A 24,548-nucleotide genomic window follows, 5' to 3' on the forward strand; every position below is an offset into this window, starting at 1 on the left:
GCATCAACATCAAGGAACAGGAGCTTGCTTTGGAGGTCTCTTAAATGCAGCATTTATTTCTAAGCCGATTCTTACAGGAGCTTTCCAGCCAGCTGGGGACAAGGTATAAGTAGGCTCAGCTTCTCAGGACCTCAGAATCTTTGTTTCTGGAACGAGAGAATTGGATTACATCATTATTTCCCAAAAGGTGGGTTTCATACCACTTGCAGCAACTCAAATGATACAGAGACAAGACACAAAGTAGTTTAGTCACTTTCCCTTTTCATTCCTCCTTGATCCTTCTAATTATGTCAAGTCTCAGTTTGGAGCTAGTGTCTTTAACACCTCTCTATCACTTGCTAATTGTGCTTTTTAACAAAGTGCAGGCTTGGAAGCTTCAGGCAGGTAAGAGTATCTAACAAGAAGTTAGTGGGGTTCATTTTTTAAAGTTAGTTTTTGTTTATAGCAAGTGATAGTGATTTTCCATTTAAGGTGATATAGTTTATTTTTACAATAAGTTTACTTTAAAAAGTTATTTAAGGAAATATTAAGTACATAATAGCTCTGGTAATATGTACATATGGCAAAAAAAAAATTGTCATGGTGGTACCAAGAGTTTGGAAACAGTGCACTGGGCTTGTTCTGAGGACTCTTGTAGTATTAGAACTCTACAACAATAAATTCCCAAGTTTGGGCAGTCACTTGCAGAGTAAATTAGAAATTTGGACATTGAGCATAGGACCTAAATTTTAGAAATTATGACTTTTAAGTGACAAAAATTGGCTTTGATGTGTTATAGAAAACAATTCTGGACTACACGATAGCCAATTAAAAAACAAAACAAAACAGAACTAGATTTCTGTCCTAAGAATATAAATCTTTTTTCTTTTCAAAGCTTCAAAGAAAGTTCCAAAGTTCCAGATGAAATTATTTAACACATCCTCTTCCTTCTGCCTTTTCCGCTGGGGGGAAGGATTGGGCAAGGTTACATTTTAATTGGGGGCAGCCAAAGAACGTAGTGATTAGGAACTTGGATTTGAGGGTCAGACTGAACTGAATTCGAATCCCCGCTTGGCCACCTCTGAACTGAGAGACCTTGGACCAGTGTCTCATCCTTTAAGCCTCAGTTTCCTCATCTGAAAACTAAGAATCTCCAAGGGAATTGTGTAGATGAAATGGGCATACAAAGAGCTTCCACAGAGCAATTGTTTAACGGATCATTAGCAGCAGCAGCATCTATTTTGAATGTGGATCAGTGGAGTAGAAGCTGTGGATGGTTATCCTTATCAAGGGGACTGCTAGAAGGTAGCTCTTTCCTTTGTAGGAAATGACCACCCAGTTTTCCAGGGATCCAAGTTGGCACTGGGCATTACTTTTTTTAACAAAAGATGTTCCAAGCACACTGGCAAGCTTCGCATTGATTCCTGCCAGGTAGAACAACAACAAAAAAAAATCTAGTGTGTTTTTCTAGTTGTTCCCAGAATGACTTTTAAAAAGGGAGTGGTGCGTGAGCTCTGGGCAGAGAGGCGCCCTTGGCCGTAGGAGCCAGGGATCGAGTTGTCCCGAGGCCAGCCTCCCACCTGACATGCATCATCTGGGAATCTTAGCCAAGCGCTGGCCACAGGCACAGACCCAAGGCCAGCAAGTTAGGATGGATTAGGTTGCCTTGAGTTCTCCGTACCCTATTCATTAGCAGGGTGCTTTAATTATAAATAGATGCTTTGTTAGAAATACAGGGAGACTCCATAGTGTGATGAATGCAGGCTAGTAAAGAGTTGGACAACTGAAAAATGACCCCAAGTCTCTTTAATTGTCAGTAAATATTTATTGAGACCTGGCAATGCATATCATTTCCCCCCTGGGTTTAAAAAAGAAACCACATGGTTTCTGCCCTCCAGGAGCTTCTACTTGAATTTGACCAAGTCATTAACAACCCTAACACACAGGCAGTACTGATAGGGGAGAGGAGGCAATCTCTTTGGGGAGCTTGGCAGACTGGGGAGGGGAAGATATTGGGAGATGGCCATCTGGTGAGCCCCCCTGATTCCAGATGCCACCCGCCAGTCTCCAGTTGTGCCCTTAGCAGAGGGAGTGCCTGCTGGGGGCACAGGAGCAGGGCACCTGTGCACTTGGGCTGGGGAGGAGTCAAGAGGAGCTGCTGTTTCCAGAGTGATGGGCTTGGATGCTAAATGAACACTCTCCTCTGCACTCCCTGCCTCAGTGTCCACTTCCTTCTGCCTCTGTAGTCTCTTTCCTTTAGGGTTCCCAACTGGTTTAGGAAACTAACAGTGCTGTGGTTAAGAACCTAGGCCTTGCTGAGTAGTAGCCTTGGGCTCAATCCTGGCTGCGTGACTTTATGCCAGATTCTTAACCTCTCTAAGTTTCAGTTGCCTGCCTTGTTAAATGGGTATATTAATAGCACTAACTTAAGAGAAGTCAAAGAAATAATGCAGAAAGCACTTTGGCACAACCTGGCACAAAGTCTCCCTGTATTTTGTGATTATGTTGTTGTTATGAGAGGAAATTTGTACCCCGGGGAGCCAGTGTGGGGGTGGTGGGGAAGGCTTTCAAGTCAGGTGGATTTGAATTCGAATTTCTCCTCTGCCAGTTAATTACTGGGTATGGCATGGAGCAAGTCGTTTCACTTCTCTGAACACCTACTTCCTCTTGTATAAAATAGGGTAATAGGGCTGCTGTGTGGAACAGATGAGAGTGTGTGTGCCCCCAGCTAGCACGAGGCGACTCCATGGCTGTCCGTGCCACCTCCTTCCCTCCCGCAGGGGGTCCCCCGTTGTTTATGTAGCACTTCAGAGTCAAGGAGTCACACCTGGGTCAGGTGCAGGAGGCCTGCTCTGTTTCTAGAAAATTGCTAGAATCTGTGAGTAGGCAGGAGCCCTGGCAGCATGTAATTTATTTAATAGCAGTTGATTGAGGCTTTGCAGGGTCAGGCGGCCCTCGCCACCTCTCTGCACAGCCCTGCTTTGTAAACTCAGGAGTGCCCCTTGACTGACTTTTAAATGTTGGGGCAGAAGGAAGGAGGGCCTGGCACATAAATGAGTCTTTCACTCCATCCCTGTGCCTTGCCAACCTGGGGGTGCTCGGGGAGCACCAGGGAATTTACCAGGGAAATTATTTTGCCAGGTTAGACTCCCAGCAGTCTTTAAAAGGAACCCTCTCCTCTATAGATGGCCCATGCTGGAAAACACATGAGGACTTTGCCCCTCTCTGCCACAGGCATCCTCAAGAATAAATGCCATTTTCACTTTAACACAAAATTGCCCTTGTCTTTTCTGGAAACTTTTATTGACACCCCTTACCGCTGACTCTCCAGTGGCTAAGCCAACATTTTTTTTTTTTTTTTACAAAACCCAACAGCCAAATCACAGGTTTCTGTTTATGTCTTTCATTTTAAGTCAACTTCCATTGTCTCCCCATTCTCCCTATTATCTGTTTGGAATTGAAACCAGCTAAAAGTGATGTCGCAGCAGGGCTGGGTCTCTGAGGCTCCTTGCCTTCTTTGTCATGTGCCACCTTATTTTTCATGTTCACAGCCTTCTGAATTTTAATAGACTGTACATAATGATACATCTAGTTGCATATTAATTGCTGAGAGTTCAAAATAACACATAATCACTATGTTTTCAAGGTTGCAAGTGTACAGCACTGAGAGCCAGTGTTTGTTATGAGCCTTTAGGAAAATCCATTGTTCATGGGAATTTTTAAATTCCTGTCATTAAAAATGTGTTACAGAACGAAAACTGTCTCAACAAATAAAGTCAGTCTGGTGTTCTGCATATACGTGCACACATACACAGACACACACCCACACACACACCCCTCCCGAGGAATAACATTTTGAAATGATTCATCTGCTCATTTGGGGTGTGTGGGGGCAACAGAAATGCCATATGAATCCATTATATTAATAGATTACCTACCTCACAGTATCCCAAGCAGCATGCTTTGCACCTTACTTTTTTTGCGCATACCATTGCTCATTGGGTGGTAAGATATCAGCTGAAAGCCAAAAACAGGAAAGTTTCGTTTTTTTTTTTTAAATTCCCAATTCAGTCAATCCCATGTGGTTGTTTGACTGGTAGCTTTTTCTATTTTGAATAATCAGATTTTAGTGTATTCTGTTCTCAGTTGGGAGCAGAGTGTTCTCAAACACCCGAGTGCTATATGTTCCCTGGATCTGAGTGTGGGCATGTGCTGCTGAGGACACACATGGACCAAACATTTGAAGGGATAATTTGTGCTAGGAAGGACAGCTGAGGGTTACTAGGGAGCACGACAAATGTATTTTGTGTTTCTCTCTGGAGGTCATATCTCTGCAAGGCTTATCTGCTCAAAATCGTTGTTCTTGTCAAAAACAGAAACCAACCAGACAGCAAGAGAAGGGAATCTATCTTGTTCTCCTGCAGACCCAGTGCCCTTGGTTGGATGTCCCTTTAATTTTTACTGTGCAACCAAATGTGGGATCTCTGGTCCCCATCTAGTCTTCAGTCATATGGCAGACCTGACTGTCAGCTTTGCTTGCCTCAGATGTGTGTTTGATCATCCCAGATTCAGCTGGAACAGTCTGTCCTTCTTTTGAGACATTGCAGTTAAGATCTGTGCATCCTTTTTCATCTCTGTACTTCTTTTTCCTCTGCTGGTAAGCTAAGATAATGCTGAGCTTCAAAGGATGACAGGTGGATGAGAAAGAGAGAGAACATGTCTGTGGTTCTGTGTGGCCCTTTCTAGTAACATGTAATTTTTGTGAAAAATTTCACCTTGCACATTTGACATGCGTTGAATGACTGGAGTTCTTCTCATTACCTGATCCTAGACAGTATAGAAATAATCTGGCAAGACTGGAGACCAGCTTTTCTAGCCCATAATTCAGCAGTGTTAGGGTAGGGGAGGTTTGATGCAGACCTTAAGATCCAACTATTGGGCACCCTCCCCTGACTCAGGCTCTTATCTTGGGATTTCACCACTGACATTTTCCTCTCCTCCAATATAGCCTTGGATACTGCCAAACCACTCCCAGTTTTGCTCTATCCAGCCAGAGCTTGACTAAACAGATGATAAAGCCACAGGAAGAAAGGGAAGGCAGGAATGTGGAATCAAAATATGTGGTCTCACAGCAGCCTCAGTGGCTAGAGCATGTCTTTAGTATGATTGTGGCAGGTGACATGGAGCTCCAGTTCATCCCTGGGAGGCCCAACGCAAAATCCAGTGCTGCAGGGAATAGAGGAGGGAAGGAGCACAGACTGGACAGAGACCACACCTCTCCTTGGACATTAGAAATAAAGGCAATAATCTAATATTTACTGGGGGCTTTTTATGGAGTGGGCCTATGCCAAGCACACTACACACATGACCTCACGTGATCCTCCCAACAACTCTGTGAGAGGGCAGGAGAGTCATCCCCACTTCACAGCAGAGGCAGCCAGCCCACAGAGGCTACACTGTTGGCCCAGGGTCATAAAGTATTATGCTCTGGACAGAAAGGTTGGCTCATATTTTATCCTTAGATCCTTTGCAAAGAATTGACACATTCTTTGGGCTAGAGTGAAAAGAACTTTACCACCTACTACGGAGGCTTTCCTCTCATTCCTAAGCTCTGTGGGAGCCCAGAAAATGTCCTTAAGGTAATCTTGAGGTCTGTACACATCAGCTTCCTGAACCCTGAACCCCAGTGGCATCCTTCTCCTTCTTTTCCTTCAACCCAGCCCCAGGGGAAGCCAGGGAATCTCTTTATATAGAGATAAACAAATGCAGAACTTACTTTCTACCCAAGGGTTTCCAAGAAGTCAGTAGGAAATGACTGACTGTGAAACCTCAAAGCCACAGAAACATTCCTCTGGGCCCTGTGCCTGTGACCAGGACACCTTTGCCACCTCTGGTACCTTGCTGGCGTCATCCAACCAGGGATGTGGAGCTATGGCCCCATTTTCCAGACTTGGGGATGAGTGTGGCATGTTGGGCATATTATTTCTGTGGCATTCTTGTCAAAAATGCATAACCTGAATCTAATTGTGAGAAAACATCTTCTGGGCCCAAGGCTGACCTTCCCCCGAGGGCCACAGAGACATGACTCTGCCAGCAGACCTACTTTTTCAGGAGATGAAACTCTTGAAGTGCTTTAGCTCTGAGCATCTGGCCCCTTTTTGCCTCAGCAGAATAAGGGCTTTGCTTGAAGTTCAGAAGGCAGATGTGGGGCCAAGGGACCGCAGAGAGAGCTAAATATTTGGCTTTCTCTTTCTCTGAAGGTCTGTAGCACCATGTCTGGGCATGATCAAGATGAGTTTCAGGCAATGGGGGCTGGCATTTGCTAAAAGGAACTTATCCGGGGTGTGGGTGTTCATTTCTCCTTCTGCCCAAGGTTAAGTAATAGTAACATTCTGTGCAAGAGAACTTGAATGTGGTTTTCTGCTAAACTCCAGTATTTTAGGGCTATTTATTAGGTGTGTTTAATCTTGAGCCAATTTAACCAGTAGCAGACTAATAAAATAACAAATTTGGGCTTGCTGCCAGGACAAATGTTGACTTACCCTTAAATGTTGACTAAAATGAATAACTTTGAAAGTTATTGCGGAGCAAAACCTTAGCCAAAAATATAGTGTCTGAAACAGTGGTTTTGTTTTATTTTACTGGCACTGCTAAGAGATTATGTTTGTAACCTAGACTGCTGCCTACTTCAGCTCTCAGAGAGTCCCATATTTTACTGAATTATTTCCCAGGGTTCTTTTTTTTTTTTTTTCCAGCCCATAGACCTTCATTCAGCAAAAATGAATTTCCACATGGCAGGCTAGTAGGAAGGTTACTTTTACAATGCAGGGGCAAAAATTCAATGATAATGAGAAGAATAAAGGTAATAATCTGCTTGGGGTCTCCCCTTAGAAACAAAATGGTATGCCAAGAACATTAGCTCTCTTGGAGTTTGCAGTAAAATTAACTGCTTCTCCAGGGTGTGCTGGATGAAATCCATCTCACTTGCCCTGTGCCCCCACTGTTCCTTCATTTTGCTGTTCAGTTTATACAAACATTAGAGAGCTATAGTATTTTGCCAGTGTATGTTTCGGACTGGAAGGAAACAGGGGAGACCTGGAGGAAATGAAGCCAGGAGGACCACAGAAATTGTCATAAAGCATAATTCCTTTCTATCTCTATTTTTTTATTTGCATTTTATGGGAAGCTGTGTTTGGGCAGGGACTCTGAGCATGGTTTCAGAGGCTCATGCTAGCATTGTCTGCGCTCATCCAGCTGTTTTCCTGATGCCTCTCCCTTATCCATGGCTCCCCCAAAAGCAACCACCTCACAGGCGGACTTTGGCTGAGAAGCCAAATGTGCTGACTTTGCTTTTGGTGCTGATTGGCGCAGGCAAAGAGTTTTATGGACCAGTGGCGGTGGGCGGGACAATCCCATGAGAGGGGGCTAGAAAAATGGCTGGGGTCTCAATCCAGCAGTCCAGCAGCCTGTCTGCATCTTGGGTTTGAGACTGAACTAACTCAGGGTGTTCTGTGGACTTCAGTTATCCAAGCTCTCCTTGTTCCTCCATTAGCAAAAAATGAAACAAAACAAACTCCAGCATTTCTGTTTTCATTTAAAGAAGGAAATTGGAATCTTTTCCTTGTATTACTTTATGTGGAGAAGAGAGTTGAGCCATTTCATCAAAGAGGAAACCACATCTCCCTTGGACACTAGTGCAAGGCAACTGGCCACCAAACTCACAGCTGGGAGAAAACAAACACAAGAGTGTGGCTTCCATGTCTGAGGTTATTGGGGATCCCTCCAGGAGCAGCTGCTGGTGGTTTGTCAAAGTTCACAAACCCTGTGGTCCCTTTGTTGAAATCACTGATAAGTATCTCTAGAGAAAAATCATCATTCTGGGTTTGAAGACCTTTTCTCACCTTGTGGGTTTTAGAAACCAATAATTCTGAAACACATTTGGCCTAATCAATGAAGCCAGGCTTCCGTTGGAATTTGGGCTTCACTATTTGCTTTTCATCTCCTGGGAACAGATGACACCAGGTCAATGAGCTCTGTGCCAGGGAAAAGAGAACAGATAAAAAATTTTTAATGGAAATTTTAGAATTAGGAACAATCATTTCATTATTATTGTCTTTTTCTGTTTCTAAAAAATAAGATAGTCACTTGAAAGCTCCAAGGAGGCTCCCCTTCCTATTCCCATAACCTTACCCCTCTCTTGCTCAGAGAGCCCTATGAAGGTCTACCCATTGCTGCCCATGTGTCCTGCATGCCTGTATCATCCACCAGGCCTGCCTGCTGGCCACCTCACCTGCTCCTTCCTTGCCAGCTCCAGCCGACACTGACCCTCTTGGGCACTCTATCTGGATCAACCTTCTGATTCTCCCTGTCTAGCTGGGAGATATTTCGCCAATGGTGACACCTGTGCACTTCAGTGAAACCCACTTTGCAGATACTGGGTAAAGACTCCGTAAATTGAATTAAGAAGGATGCTCAAAGTCACAAGGTGTCTCCTCCAATATATTTATTAATTACAAAGAGAATAATTGTAACTTTAGAGAAATCTAGCAGATATGACCTGTTGGTTTCCTACGGCTGCTGTAACAAAGTACAATGAACTAGGTGGCTTAAAACAACAGAAATTTATTGTCTTACTGTTTTAGAGGCTGAAAGTCTGAAATCAAAGTGTCAACAGAGCCGTGCTCCCTCTGAAACCTGCAGGGGCATCCTCTATTGCCTCTTCCTAGTTCCTGGCATTTGCCAGCAATCCTTGGTGTTCTTTGGCTCGTATTAATAGATATATCACTCCAATCTCTGCCTCTCTGTCATCAGATGGCCATCCTCTCCCTGTGTGTCTCTGTCTAAATTTCCCCCTTCTTACAAGAACACCAGTAATTAGATGTAGGGCCCACTCTAACCCAGTATGACCTCATCTTACTTGATTATATCTTTCCAAGTAAGGTCACAGTCACAAGTACCCAGGGTTAGAACTTGCACTTATCCTTTAGTGGGGACGCTGTTCAACACATAAGTTCACCTTAACCACAGTAGTCGAGGTTAACATCACCAGTAATAAGACATAGCAACATTTGTGTACCCCCTGATATGAGGTACCAAGAAAGGCACATCCTTCTGTTGGATTCTTACAAAAAATACATAGCCTGAATCAGGAGAGAACATCAGACCAATCTAAATTCAGAGTCATTCTGTAAAATAACCAACCAGTACAGTTCTCAAGGGTCAATTAGAGAACTGTAGTATTTTGCAAAAAGATCATGAAAAGACAAAAAGACTGAGGAACTGTCACAGATTGCAGGAAACCATGGTGATAAGGCAGAAATGTAAGGTGAGATTCTAGATTGGATCCTGGAACAGAAAAAGGACATTAGTGGGAAAACGGGTGAAATCCCAATAACACTGTTAATAGTTTAGTTAATAGTGTTGTGCCAATCTTAATTTCTTAGTTTTGATAACTGTACTGTGGTTACGTAAGATGGTAACATTAGAGGAAGTGGGGTAAAGGGTGTGTGGGAACCCTCTGTACTGGTTTTGCAACTCTTCTGTAAATCTAAAATTATTTCAAAATCAATTTTTTGAAAAAGAATATGCATGTATCAAATGATTAGATAAACTCACCTGTTCTTAGAAGCAAAAGTTGGGGATAATCTCTAGTAAAATCGTACCAATTTGTGAGTCCCATTCTGGGCTCCGTTGACTGAGCATTTGCTCTTCACAAAGTGCTGTGCTATGTGCTCATCGCCATTACCTGTCTGTTCGGCAGAATAGTGTAGCACTAGGGTGTAGTCTAGTACGTGGTCCACATTTGGCCTCCACCACCTGAGATATGTGATCTTGTGTACGTACTTAATGCTCCTCGAACCTTGGCTTGCTCACCTATAAGATGGGGATAATGATATCAGCTATGACATCAGAGGATGTCCTGAAGGTGCCATGAGAAAACCCATATAAAGCTCTTAACCCAGTGCCCGATGCAGATTGTGAATTCCCAATAAATTATAGCTCTTACCTACAGAATTCTTACAACCATATTATGAGATTATTTCTCCATTTTTTCAGTTGGAGAAACTGTAAGTAACTTGCATAAGATCACCCAGTTAGTAAGTATGAGAGCCAAACTAAAATAGATAGATAGGTCTATAAAAATCATACGGTGCCTTCTCAACCATTTTGTTAGAGAAACATTAACATAAGAGGGAGAATCTGTAGGAATCCTTTGAAGGACAAGATACAAAGCAAGCTGTCAGGGAGGACTGGGGCCATTTGAAGCAAAGTTTATGACTTGGAAGACAGCAGAGGCGGGAGTGGAAGAATGGGCCAGTGGGTGAATGAGAGACCCTGAAAGGGTGGGGAAGGCCTTGGCAATGGGAGGTGTCAAAAGAAGTGAGAACACAAGAATATTTGTGGTGACCTAGAGGTTTCGAAGGGTGAGAATCTTGGGCATAACTGTAAAATGATGTGAACCATGCTTTGGCCCTGAGAAAGAAGGGTAGTAAAGTCAAGGCAATTGTAATGAGTCTTACATTTATTTGATTGGAGAGAGACAGAGGGGGAGTGAGAATCTGGCAAGGATGGGTGGTCTTAGCCTCTTTAGTAGAAGATGGTGTTATTGTAGGAATGGATAGAAAAACATGAATTTGGGAGGCAGTAATGGGGAAGCAAAGCATGCGCACAAATTAAAATAAATGTAACAGGAACACAGAGAACTCCTGTCCATAGACAGTCTGATTTTGAAGGAGCCCCTGTTTTCTCTGTCTATTTCTGAAATAAATTAGAGTTGACCTTCACTGGATCGTTTTATGTCGTGGGATTTGGTGATTGAGAGCCTGTTGATGGGTTTCTTAATAGAGTGAATAAAGAAAGCCGTCAGTAGAATAAGAGCCTTCAGGGAGTCTGGCGGCTGGGCTGGTGCCCTCCATGGAGTTACTGCCTTTAAGTTTAAATGTTGTGAAGTTGCCCTTCCATCTTTCGTGTTCCCAGCCACATGGACCTTTCCTTTTCTGGTCTATATTATTCAGGAGTGGGAACTTTTTTTTTTTTTTTTAAACCAGGTTTCTTGTATTCTGGATGATGTCTGTCTCTTTAGTATCCCCCCTCACTAACAACGGAAGCAAAAATTGCAAATAGCACCTGTCTGCTCCAGTTCAGCATTCCATGGACCATTGGTAAAAACAATTTTATGTCCATTAAAAAAGAAAAAAGGTTTTATTTTGACATGTGCCACAGGCAGGATTGCATACTGAGTCGCATGTGCCTGGCACCTAGCTTTGACAGCCACCAACCTCTGAACGATGCTGTTTCTTCCATCCCCCTTTCCCACCCTCATATTATTTTGAAGTAGATCCCAAGCCTTATATCATTTTTTATGTCCTTTATTCATATATGTTAATGGTCAGGGAAAGTTGATGTTGTGTTTGGACTGATTTGTTTAGAAAGTTAAGAGAATAACATGCAATAGGATAGGGTTTACTCACATAAAACATGAGTCACATGTGTCCTCTGCTCATCAGAGGAGGACCCTGCATGCCCAGCCCCAGGAAAACTACGCACATCCAGCCTATGCTGTCTGCTGGGGCCTGACAGTGGCTAGGTGTGCCCATGGAAGGGTGTAGTGCCTAGGAGTGTTGTCTTTGGGTATGTCACGGTAGAAAAGCTGAGACTGAAGACCACTGACCAGGGGCATCACTGGTCAGCAAACAGTGATCAGCAAACACAGCAAACTTCCTATGCACCTCAAGCTAAAAATGGCTTCTATATTAATGGTTGAAAAAAATCCAAAGGAGAATAATATTTTGTGATATGAAATTTGAATTCTAGTGTCCACAAAGAAAGGTTTTAATGGAGCATAGCCACACATGTTTATTTTCAGGTTGTTGGTGGCTGACAGCAGAGATGAGTAGTCATGAAAGAGGCTGGATGGCCCACAAAGCCTGAAATATTTACTATCTGGCCCCTTACAGGAAAAGTTAGCCAAGCCCTGGCGTGGGGCATGGGCTCTGGAGTCAGCCTGCCTGGGTTTATATCCTGATCAGCTTTTTTTTAGCTGAATGACTTTAAGCAAGTTGCCCCATTCCATGCCCTAGCACCCCCATCTTTAAAATGAGGATCATAATAGTAGTTAACTTGTAGGGATGTTAGAAGGAATTAATTAACAAATATATGTAGAACATTGAAATGAGTTCCTGCAACCAGTATTAGCTCATTATTATTATTTATTTATGCTAGAGTTTCTCAATCACTGTAAGATTATAACTTCCTGTTTAACATGAGGATGACGAAAACCACCTAGAGGGTCACCGGGTAGATTAAACATGAACCCTGGGAGCACAGTTTTCAGCACACCACCTGGCACACAGGTGAAACCCCACAAAGTCTTCCCTGGTATTTCCAAACACTTGAAAGACTTTTTTATATGACTCCATCAACTCATGGGCAAAAGCATCTGCTGGCACAGTTGATTCTCACCTCTCCCCTGCTCCCGGCCAGATGCAGAGCAGCCCTGCAGTACAGCAGTCTGAGTCCCTGTGCAAATGGCTGCGTCTCCAGCCTCTCCTGCACCTTGTTTATGAAGGTGGAGTCTCAAGGCTGCTGCAGACAGGACGTGGATGATCTTCCTACTACTCCCCAGACCCACTCTGGCTGTAAAAATGAAGTGCAGGGAAAATGAGTGGGGAGGGTTCTACATGCCAGGTCTATTTGAGTGGAAGTATTTTTGAAGGAATAAAAAATTAGATTAGATTATATTGACATGATAAGCATTTTCTTACATTGCATTCAATCTGCTTTGGTTTTTCCCTGTTGGGGGGAAGAATGAGGAGACGATACAAATCATTGTATCCCCTAGAGCAGGAATATTAAAATCATTTGATGAAAATAACTCATATTAAATATAACATTACATAGAGAGCTTTATTCATCATTATTCATAATTAAGTACAATATATTTTAAATTCCTGAATCAATTCCTATATGAAAAAATATGACCTCTGTGCCTTTCTTCATTCTCTCCTTTCCTTCCTCCCTCTTCTGCCTTTTCCCTGCCTTCCTTCTTTTTTCCCTTGCTTGTCCTCTGAATAGATGAAGAAAGAACATTTGATAAAAGTCAATGCCAATTTACAATAAAAATTCCCAGTAAACTTGGTACAGAAGGCAACTTTCTCTCCTTGATGCAGGGTGCCTCTTACATGCTCTCAGCACGCACAATACTTAATGATGAAATCTTAATAATAATAATTGCTTTAGAATCAGGAATTGAACTACTGTACCCACTATCTCAGGTTGTAATGAGCAATATATGGGTGGTCCTAGATGGTGCAATAAGACAAGAAAAACAAAAAATTTATAAGGCCTGAAAAAGAAGAAACACAACTGTTGTTATTCACAAAATACTGCCTATACAGAATGTTCAAGACCTTTTTTTCCTTTCCTTCTTCTTTTTTTCACCTTTTTAGTGAAATACCCTGCTGCCTTGTCTTAAAATCATGTGATGGAGTGGTATGTACTCTTGAAGCAGGATGCCTTGTTCCTAGATTTAGCATTGACCTTGCCCAGCTTGGTTTGGCAGCTGAGTTGGTGGACTAGGAAGCCTCTCTGCAGGCTGTGTTCTGTCCTCTCTCTGTAAAGCTTGAAAGCATCCTTGGTATTGCATTTGCTAGTTCTCAGTGGAGCTATTTAACTAGAATCTGGAAACATTTTCCCTGAGGGCTCTCTTTAGATAGCAGTAAAATGTAGCTGGAGACATACTAAGTAAATGGAAAAGAAAAATCAAATTAGGTCAAGAATTTTTTAAATCTCCTATTCTCACAGAAGCCCTCAAGGAAAACACCATAATTCATACCTCACTCATGTGGGTCAGGCATAAAGCCTGCCCCATAGATCCAATAACCTGTAAGTGTACTGGTTTTGAAATTGCACCTGCTTGCATTGCTGGATCGTATCACTAAATCATGCCGCAATGGCTTCTGGCTCAGTTGTTTGTTACTTGGGAATGTCAGATTGCCAGAGAGCAGCCTGATATTTACTTCTGAATGGGCAATGCCTTAGGAAAGCAGTTCTAATTACAATCTCATGTAGCAGTGCTGTGCACAACCTGCAGAGGGGCCATTTGCATTGTACATACATCTTGTAGCTGCGCAGAATATGCCTGTCTGGGTCGTGTAGAATGAGCAGCAAAGTCAGCAGAACCTTAGAAAAGATGACACAGCAAGTGGAACAGAGCTGGATCATCCCTCATTCTGCCAAGCACGCAGTGCTCCCTGCACCTTTTTAAAGCAAGAGAACCCAGTTGGTGTTTGCCCTTCAACCTCCTTATTCTAATATAGAATCCATGACCCAGCAGCTTTAGCCACTAAAAAAGAGAGACAGCGAGAGAGACTCGGAGTCTCTGGGGTCTAAGGTGCATGCAGCATTATCTGAGACCAAGTCCTGCTCCCCCAAGGATTCCCTGTCTCCTCACTTGCTGTAATGCATTTTGTGCCATGAACCTGGCATTTCCAGCCCAAAGCAGAAACCATTTAGAGAAATTTAAGGGATGCTTAAGAGGCTGTGTGTGTGTGTGCGCACACGCACGCAGCTCTGACGTTAAAAAAGAAAAAATTTAAATCCTCCTCTGGGCACAAATGCTCAGGAGCCAGGCACCAGACAGGGAGCATCCTGAAGGACGCTGTCACCTGAAGCAGAAGGGCTGTTAGACCTTTCTTTTCAACACTTAAATCATTGTAATGCGATGTTTCTCATGTTAGGCGATTCATGCTTTGCGTTTTGGAACTCAGCCTTCCCAGTGTTCCGAGAGTTTTCTGCTGTCTGTTCAGCTTAGCACGCTAAGAAGCCGGAGAGGTACCCTGCAGCCTGGATTCATTCTCCGTCTTGGAAAAGTGTTTTTGGCTGGTTTAAGAAATCATGAAGTCACTCCTGGGCACATTGTGGGATTGTATTGAGCTTTTTTTTTTTTTTTTTTTAAGTTTTTAAATTTTTATATTTAAATGCCAGAAAGCTTGGAGACGGTTTATTTCAAAGAAGGCTTTTGATTTCTGAGGCTGACAAGGGCATAAAATGTCATGAGAGCTTCTCGGCAGGATTCCAAATGCATGAAAGATTTTTCCAAGCACCTACTATGTTCAGAACAGGGATGCAGGGATGCCCTGGAGAATCTGAAGTTCTGGCTTAACCCTCGAAACTTCGAAAGCAATGGCTGAAAAGGAAAGATGAACACCTAGAGATTCCCTCTGGAAATGATTGAGGTTTGCTACCACAGCTTGCTACTTTGGCTTTTTCCATCTAAATTTGGTGTCTTCATGTGCTGTCCGGCATCTACCACAGGTCAGATGGAGCTTAGGAAGACAAGGGTAACTGTTCTCTTTGTCTTTGTACAATGTTTTGTCTGTCATCTCTCTCTTCTCCATAGCGTGTTGTTTTTATTTATGTAATTCTTGTCTGCAGAGTCCTTGGAATGAGTAGGCTCCCTCTCACCCATCAGCCTGGTTTGGAGTAACTTGCAGATTTGCAAATAATGTTTTATGTGGAGGTGATTTTCAAAACTTGTGGTTATATATAGCGTAGAAACTGATGCCCACAGGAGGGTTTTCTCTGTGTACATTTGCTTTTCCTATCTGGTTATTATTTGTAAATATTAATATGTGCATTTGAAATACACTGTAGATACAAAGATGCTTCCTTAAGAGCCCAGTAATAGAACTTCTTTTTTTAAAAAAAAGATATTTGAATTAGTAAACTAAAAAAATAATCTTTGTACTTTAGAAAAACCATTACATAAAAAAAGAGTGGCTTTAGACAAGGTAGAGAAAGGTTTTTAAAAAGACAGAACCAGAAGCAACAGAAGACAACTGCCTGACAAGGTCATTGATTGGGAAATCAAAGGCTACATTTCTCTACAGAAGGGGTGGGGAGAATGTTCTACCAGGTGGGAGCTTCTGCAATAAAAGCTGGCAGATACTGGGAGTGAGGGATGAGGGGCAGATTCCTGCCCCTTTGCTGTCCTCCCAGAGGCTGCCACTGTTGACATCCCCTGCCATGTCCCTTGCCCTGGCTCCTGAGTCAGGTCATCTCTATGCAGCTGGCGTGAGCCGGGGCACTGTTTATACTCCACAGAGCAGGGTGCAGCCAGCAGCTCATGGAGTGGGACAGAGTTGTATGGTGGAGTTATGTTGTCTTTGTAACTGACTTTGATGTTTTCCTTTTTTTTTTGTATTTTTAACCCTACAGGAGCCTAGTAATAAACGGGTCAAACCCCTTTCCAGAGTTACATCACTAGCAAACCTCATCCCACCCGTGAAGACCACACCGTTAAAGCGCTTCAGTCAAACCCTGCAGGTAAGAAGGGCATGGTGGGCCCATGGTTGCAGAAAACTGTGTTACACGTCCAGCCCAGAATTTCCCCTGGTTTCAGATTGACCTGAATCAATGCTTATTTCTATAGAAGAGCACAAGCGAGGGGACTAAAGGCAGAAAGGAGTTTTCAGGTCTGAGTCTGGGGTCAAGCAGAGCCAGAGCTGTTTCTGTTGGGGCTTTCCTCACAATTGTGTTTCAGAGTCGTGTGCCCCATCCAGACACTCTCTCACAGGGTTTTTTCCTAAAATATCTATGGGCCTCCCAAGGAAACTAGCACATTGATGTAAGCTGGAGGCCAGCAGAGCCTAGTGGCTTCGACCAGGGTCGGCAAACTGCAGCAGGTAGAAAAAATCCAGCCCACCGCCTGTTTTTTTTATGGCCCACAAGCTAAGCATGGTTTTTACTTTTTAAAATGCTTGGGAAAGAAAAATCAAAAGAAGGGTGATATTTCATGACACATGAAAACTATATGAAATTTAAATGTCAGTGTACGTAAATAAAAGTTTTGTTGGCACACAGCCGTGCCCATCTGTTTACATATTGTCTCTGGCTGTTTTTGCACCACAAAAGCAGAGTTGAGTAGTCGTGACAGAGAACATATTACCCACAAAGCTAAAAATATTTACTATCTGGCCTTTTACATAAAAATGTTTACCAACCTCTGGCTTATAACCAGGGCCTAAGTACCTCGGAGTTGGAAGTACCTCTGCTCTGACCTCAGCTCTGTCACTCAGAGACTTTGTCACCTTGAGCAGGTGACTTAACAGCTCTAGGTCTTGCTTTTATTCCCCATGGGTAAATTTGCATGATGCCACCAGCTTCTTAGAATCATTGTAAAGATTTATGACATAGCCCGTTTAAAGGATCTAGTATAGTACCTTGGCCCTTAGTGAGTAATCACTAATTTACTAATTAGTTAACTAGTTAAATTAACTACTATAACAAATGGTTAGTTAACAAGTGGTTGTAGTTGTCCTTAAACCCTTGATGAAGTTTATTTTTTAGAGTGAACATTAAGATTTGTCCAAGGCCTTGGACCCAATTTGATAATCATAAAAATATGCTTTTAGACTGAAGCCCACAAAAGTCATGCCATGAAAAGGCTCATGTGGTTTAGCTGAGCAGTAGTCTTGAGTCTGCCATTTCTTATTTGTCCAGAATACTTCTTGGAAATATTTTTATCTTTGTTTTCCGAGTCTTTAAGAAAACTATGGGCCAGAACCCAAGGCATGCCCTATGCTGTGAAAAACCCATGGTTTTATAACTGTTTGAGACTCTTTCTCACCCTTTTCTGTCCTCGCTGTCCCACCCTTTGGCCAGTATGCCTTGACTCTGTGTAGCCCAAGCTGTTCTTGCCACTTTCTCATAGACGCCGTCTGTCTCCAATATTTGTCCCCTGCCCTGCCCATTCCTCTGTTAACTCTGCCGACATCTTCTCCTGAATGAATACCTCATCACCTCATTAGCTGTCAGTTTAGCTTCGTTTCTATCAGTGCTTGGGCCTCTGGAACCCTGGTCATCCCCTGATCCCTTTTATGGGAGAGTGGAGGAGAAAGAAAATAAGGTCGTCTGCGTAAACCAGATGAAGGGCTTTGAAGCTAGTGAAGAAGAATGTGTTTACCTTCTCTCCCTCGTGGCCAGTCCTTCAGCCCTCTAGTCAAGTTCATTGCAGGCTTCCCCTGGAAGATTCATCACCGCCCTAGACCTGCACATCTGGTCTTTCGCTGAGTTCTGCTTTTTGAAAATTCATTAGCCTGTCTACTACATTTCACCCTTTCCTCTCCATCCTAGTGGCTGTGGCTCAAATTCGCTCTGTAGTTATTTCCTCCCTTGATTATGGACCCTCCATTATTTCCTCCCTTGATTATGGATGCTCCATGATGCCAGCTGTCTCTTGCCATTGTTTCTCCCAGGACAGTCTACCCTCTGCCCAGGAAGGCCCTCACTCGTTCTATAAGCATTGAATGAGCCCTCTTTATGCACCAGGTTCCTTGTCCTTCCTTCATGTTGCTATGTTCTAGACAGAGTCACCATCTGTTAGATTCATGGCAGTGCTGGGCCTCTGTTCCCACATGGTAGTAATGAGCTGGACCTGAATAGCCAGCCAACAGTCACCTATAAATGTCCCCACCTCTCCCAATTGTTCTTCCAATGCATGGCCCCTTTGCTGTCTGTCATGGCTTTGCCTGGCCTGTAGGTTTTTGTGTTTGTGCTCCTGGGCCTAGGGAGAGTGCCATCTGTGCCTTCTACTGCAGCCCAGCCGTGACTGCACATTGCTTTAAGATCCTGCATTATCGTACCTTCAAAATCTTTCTCTTGGCTTACCAAGCAGTCTTCATTTATTTATTTTCTCCTATTTCTGGGGATCTTACACAAGGAACACTTCAGGAAATATTCGATTCCCTTGGAAATTTGCATTGACCTAGAGAAGTAGGACAGAAAGAAATCAAGCCATGTCTGAAATCCAACAGACCCATGAGGCCAAACAAGGATGAGAAAACCAGACCCAAGGGAGGGTCTGACTTGTGGAAATTGGTTTCTAAAACCTCAAAAGAAAATTTTTTTTTTGACAAAATAAGTTTTTGTTTGCTTTTTTCAAATTTCGTGATAAATAGCTAACTCTAGACTCCCTGTATTGAACAGAAACAGCCCAGCAAACACAGAATAGTTATTCATAATAGTAATGCATATAGACAGGGAGAGAACTTGAACAAGATGCTTATGTTTGAGTGTGTCTATGGGGGGGTCCGTGAAATCTGCTCCTGAGGTTGTATGCAGAGTTAGACAGCCATGTTTGCAGGATGATCTGCAAAGCATGGAGAATGCCATCTTTAACCCCGAATATCATCCTGTAATTCACTTTGGTAGATGCAATGCAACTTCTTCAGCCTTATTTCCAGTCCTCACATCTCAGCAAGTGCCTCATGACTTTATTGTTTCCCTCACCAGACAGACTAGGAGAGGGTGCTAATGTAGCCTGGGAGCAGTGAGGATGAGGAGGAAAAGCAGGCCCGTAAGGGGTGTTCAGTGGACTGACTTCACATCCTCTTCCATTTTGTCTAGGTCTTGATGCTCATTCTAGTTAGGGGAGGAACAGAGAACAAGGAGTGTACAGGCTGCCCCAAACCTCTCAAAAGCAGTTTATTCCTTACCCATATGTGTATATTATTTATGCCTTTTCTATTCCAAAAATGACTCAAGGCTGCAATGAAGCATCTTGGTTTTCTGTCGCAGTATTCCTTTTCCCTGGCTCCTGGCACCTTGGAGACATATGCATCCCTTTGGATATCCAATTATGTCTCTCAGGTTGGATTTCTTTAATTATAGGAGAGGAGATGACTTAGACCCAAACATAATGCTTTAATCAATGCTGAGACACTTAGAAATCCTTCCTCTGCCTCCTTGGGAGACCACAGGTTAGCCCAGGAGGATATCAGAAGAGCTCTGGGCTGGCAGCCTCTCCCAAAAAGGTTAAAAAGCAGTCACACATGTGAGTGGTGCTTGCAGCAACAGTTCAGCAAGACACTGCAGGAGTTGTTCTCTCTTGCCTCCCAGTGCCCACATGGTTTGGGGGGCTTGGGCCTCAGCACAAAGGCGGCATTTGTGGACGTCAGGGAGGGACAGCCTGACTACATGGCGCTCTGTCTGCTTCTTACCAGGAAGGTTCGCACTGCCAATAGACTCGCACAGATGTCTGGATCATATGGGCCTATAAATCCCCTCCCTGGCCTGGCTGAGAGGAAAATCTGGCCCAGCTCTGAAACGGGCCACCGTGTGCTCCTCTGGTGTGGAGTGAGGAGGGCGAGCTTGCCTGTGGCCAGTTACACTGAGGCCTGCCTCGCACTGTTCACAGCTGTGCACGGCTGGTGGCGTCATTTGAGCTACAGCCAGCACATGGTATGCAATGCTGTGTTCATTGTGCTGTGCTGTAGCCCTGTGTTCTCTTTGGACATGAACATTTTTCCTTTCCATTATAAAAGTATATGTTCAATATGGAAAAATACAAAAAAGGAGACAGAGAAAAGAACACGTATAGCCTTCTACTCCAAAACAACCTGTTAGTATTTTAGTAATTTCCTTCTAGTATTCTAGGCATAAGCACATAACTTGCATACCTTGAGCCTAATTTTGGGTTATTCACAGTCTGTCCAGCCTTGTCTCTGTCTGTATGATCTGCTCATTTTAGGTTAAAGCCTCCCACAGTGACTGTGGATGATCAGTTTCTCTTGCATCTTCATTGGTCTTGGCCTCACATTTTCCCAGCTGTGCAGTTAGGTGCATAAATATTCATATTTGTCACAGCCTCTGTGGGGAGTTGCACCTCTTATTAAAGTTAAATATCCCCGCTTATTTCATTTAATGCTTTTTGTCTTAGATTTTTTTTCTTTTCTTTTCTTTCTTTTTTTTTCCCCCCAGTGTTTTATTCCCTCTATTTTCATCCACCCGTTGACATTCAGCTGGGTGAGTTTTTATCTAAGTTATCAACTTAGATTTTATTTTATCTAAGTTATCTAAGTTATAACTGTACTATATCACAGTTATTCTTGGAGGATATGACTTTTATGGACTGAGTATAATTCCAATGGTTTGATATGATTTATGTTATATAACCAGTTGCCTATTAATGAATATTTAGGCTGTGAATATTTTTATATTATCAAATAACGCTGTATTGAATGTCCTTTGAAGGCATTTGTCCTATTTTTTTTAAAGTGCCTTCTATTGTGCTTTCTTTTCTCATTATGTAACATCATAAAAAATATTGAAAAACATAGTGAAGCACAGAAAAGGGAGTAAAAGTCACTTGTAATCCCAAATCCCCATCATCAAAAGAACTTCTGTTAACATTTTGGTACATACTCAGACAATCTTTTCTTTTACTATATACCTGCATGTAAATTATAATCATACTATCTAAGCTATTTTTAACTTACTTTAGTCTTAATAGTATAAAATAACCTTACAGTATAAAAATATTTTCATGTCATAGGTATTTTTCACCAACCCAATTCTTAATGGGTTCACATAGCATTTCATCAGAAGGATGTGCCAGTTTATTTAATCACTGTCCTGTTGTTGAACATTTAAGTGGTTTCCATTTCTTCAGCTTTATAAATAGCAGTACTTTCAACATCTTGATCATAAATCTTGTATTTCTTTCTTTCCTTTGATTATATTCCTAGAGAAGTAGAATTCTGGTCAGAGAGTGTGAATACTAAAGGCGTTTGATGTAGCTAGACTTCTATTCTTGATATGTATCTGTTTTGGGCAGAATTGATTCTCTGTTCTCACATCCTAAATCTAGACTCATAGTCACATGTATCCTTCTCTTCTGCCACAGTTTTTCCCTTTGCTGTGACATCTTTATAAGACAGCTCTGCCCAGGGGCCCTCAGTTTTTTCATGCAGGCCACGGTTGTTTCTCACTTATCTCTGTATCCCCAGTGCTTAACACTATGCATTACTTAGGATGTGTTCAAAAATTGGTAGTTGCTATTATTATCACTGTTATGACTAGAAGAGGTGGCCATTGCTGCTTCTAGTCTCTCTGCAGAGCCTGGTGGTGGGTGCTTGCCTAATGATGGGGTCTTGCCTTCCTCCTTCAACTGGGCTGCTTTCATAGAAGAATATGCATCCCCTCCCCAGTTGTATCCCCTCCTGGGAGGAATGCTGTGGCTAAAGAAGGGTTCCTGGTAACTGCAGCCTCTCATTGCTCCATTCCCTGGCCTTAGACTGGGAAATTATTTCATTTAACCCAGATGCAGCATAAATATATGATAAACTAGTGTTCTCCATTAATATTCTTGGGATCTACTATGTATGTATTCTGCCTAGACTTGATGGGAAGATAAGTCAATATGAAAAGATAGTCCTGCTCTGGAGAACTATAAAAGTTGCCTAAGACTTACTAGCAAATGGGGGAAAAAAGGAAGGGAGGTTCAAAACCACTATATCCCAATTAATAATACACACCCATAATAACATACATATAGGAAAAAACAGGGAAAACAAATTCTTAATAGTGGTTATCTCATGGGAATACAATGGTAAGATACTTTTGCATTTCTTTTGTTTTCTGTTTTATGAGACAGTGCTGCCCAGGGGCGCTTACATAAGAATTACAAATGAGTAGAGAATAAATAAATGGGCTGGAGCTACTGACTCTTTGTTGCATTATACATTTCGGTTATACTTGAATTTTTAAAATAATTATGTTTTACCTTTGCAACCAGATAAAAATGAGTAAGATTTGAAAATCTTCTATGATAAAAGATACTACAGAGAGAGAGAGCTTAGTACTGGCCTGGCAGGTCAAGGAAGGCTGCCTGGAAAGGGTGGAGGGCTTTGGGCTGGGCCTGGAATAGCTCAGAGATAAGAATGAAGGGGAGAAAGGGCACTTCAGTTTTGAGAAAGGAGTATGAGAAGACTGATGCCATCTAGATATGAGAAATAAGTGGGAAGATTACCGAAGCATATGTGTTGATTTCCATGTCTGACAAGCATGATTTTCTTCTCCAAGGACCTCAAACTTGGTCCCTCGGTCCAACTTCTTGCAACTGTCCCTAGTTACTGGGCAGATATGGAAACAAGCTTGGGCTATGTGTATAGATGCACATATGTGTTGGGGGAAGCGACCAGAAACCAGACTACCTTATGATCTAGAAGATAGGGGAGTAGCTGAGAAGTAACCTATGTTCCACATCAAGAGGAACTCCTGATTCTCTGCTGTTCTTTACTATTCCTGGAGCAATACTAGGCCATTGTAAATAGTTGACTATTGCAATCTAAGCTTGTCATTTTTTATTTAGTAATAACTCTCATTAGTTGAGTATCTGCAATGAGGCAGGTTCCATATAAAGGACTTTATATTCATGGCCTCTTCTCATCTCCTCCAAAACTCTGCAAGACAGGATTCATCACCACTTACAGGGGAGAGATCTGAAGGTTTAAAACTGTGCTCAAGGTCACACAGCCGTAAGTGCTGGAACTGGGATTTTGTAGGGTGTGTAGTGTGTTGCTCCTGCAGTAGGCTTCTCATAAAAAGTCAAAGATTGGTCATAATAAAGCCTGCAGTGTGCCAGGATCTAAAAATAATCGCCAGACTTTTGAGCTGGAGCCTCCCACCTCGCTGCTATTGCCTACTCTTTGTTCGCCTTCTGTGGCAGGGAGAGTCATCATTTCCATTTCAGTTCGTGGAATGTTTTGTTATTAACATTATCATGCACAAGCCATTTTATGGGGATGGATGAAGATGGCTGGGCTGCTGCCCCAAGCCTCTGTAAGGCTTTCTAATTTTTGGCTTGCACTACACAAATTGTATAATATTTTCTCCACACCTAAGCCAAATATTTTCTTCAGCTTTTCATTCATTCTACTCAGAATATCTCCCAGCTACAGAAGAAATGTCTTTGGGGCTTGACATTTATTGATTATGAATTAATTAGGTACCCTTGTACCATGATTTTAATGGGCATTACTCTGAACCAGATTTTAAATATGTGATTTTATGCTTATCGTGCCACTTTTAACTCAGTGTTCATGGTCTTTCACATTTGCCATTTGTTTTTTCTTAGTTAATATCTCTTCATTATAGAAGGTCTGGAAAGTAAATGTAAAGAATTATGAAGCTGAAAATAAAAATCATCCACAGTCCCACCATCCAGGGGTATAACCCCTGTTAATATTTTGTGGTATTTTGAATTGGGATCTTCCTTCTCTCATTTAACACTATGTAAGAGATTTTCCCCTTGTCATTAAGCTTTTCTCAAAAAGAATGTCTTTTAACAACTGTTTAAGATTTCATTTTATCATTACAGCATAATTTACTTAAGTAATCCTATTGTTGGGCATTTTAGGATGTTTCTAGATCTTTGACTTTTATAAACAACACTGTCCTGCTGAGGATTTTTCTCCCTCTGTAAATTGTCCCAATGGAGGTCCCTTGAGGAGCTATTTGGTTGAAGTAGTTCAGAGATGTGTCTGCTGTTTGCTAATGAGTGAAAGCTTATATAAATAAACAAGACTGATCATGGCAGTGCAGTCAATGGTATTACAATGATAGGTAACAACCAGTCCTGCCGACCAAGTACCAGGCACTTGGCCAAGCCTTTGAGGTACTTCATCTTACCAATCCTCACTACAACTTTGTGAGGTACTTATTATTATGTCCCTTTTACAGATGAGTAAACTGAGACCTAGAGAAATGAACTTTTCCAAAGTCCCTCA

At 42.4% G+C, this 24,548-nt stretch overlaps 1 protein-coding gene across 7 annotated transcripts in view; it reads left to right on the top strand.

Moving 5' to 3' along the window:
- ARHGEF3 (Rho guanine nucleotide exchange factor 3) overlaps positions 1–24,548 on the top strand; it is a 290,909-nt gene that overhangs the window by 236,126 nt on the left and 30,235 nt on the right. For 5 of the 7 annotated variants that reach the window (XM_045530912.1, XM_045530913.1, XM_045530915.1 and 2 more), the window contains one exon: positions 16,198–16,305. In XM_045530912.1, the coding sequence (XP_045386868.1) occupies positions 16,198–16,305 (108 nt within the window). Of the gene's footprint in view, positions 1–14,583; positions 15,321–16,197; positions 16,306–24,548 lie in introns of those variants that run through there. The other 2 variants (XM_045530914.1, XM_045530917.1) reach the window with 1 other exon arrangement.

This window comes from Lemur catta, chromosome 18 (genome assembly GCF_020740605.2).
Source record: "Lemur catta isolate mLemCat1 chromosome 18, mLemCat1.pri, whole genome shotgun sequence".
Lineage (NCBI taxonomy): Eukaryota > Metazoa > Chordata > Mammalia > Primates > Lemuridae > Lemur > Lemur catta.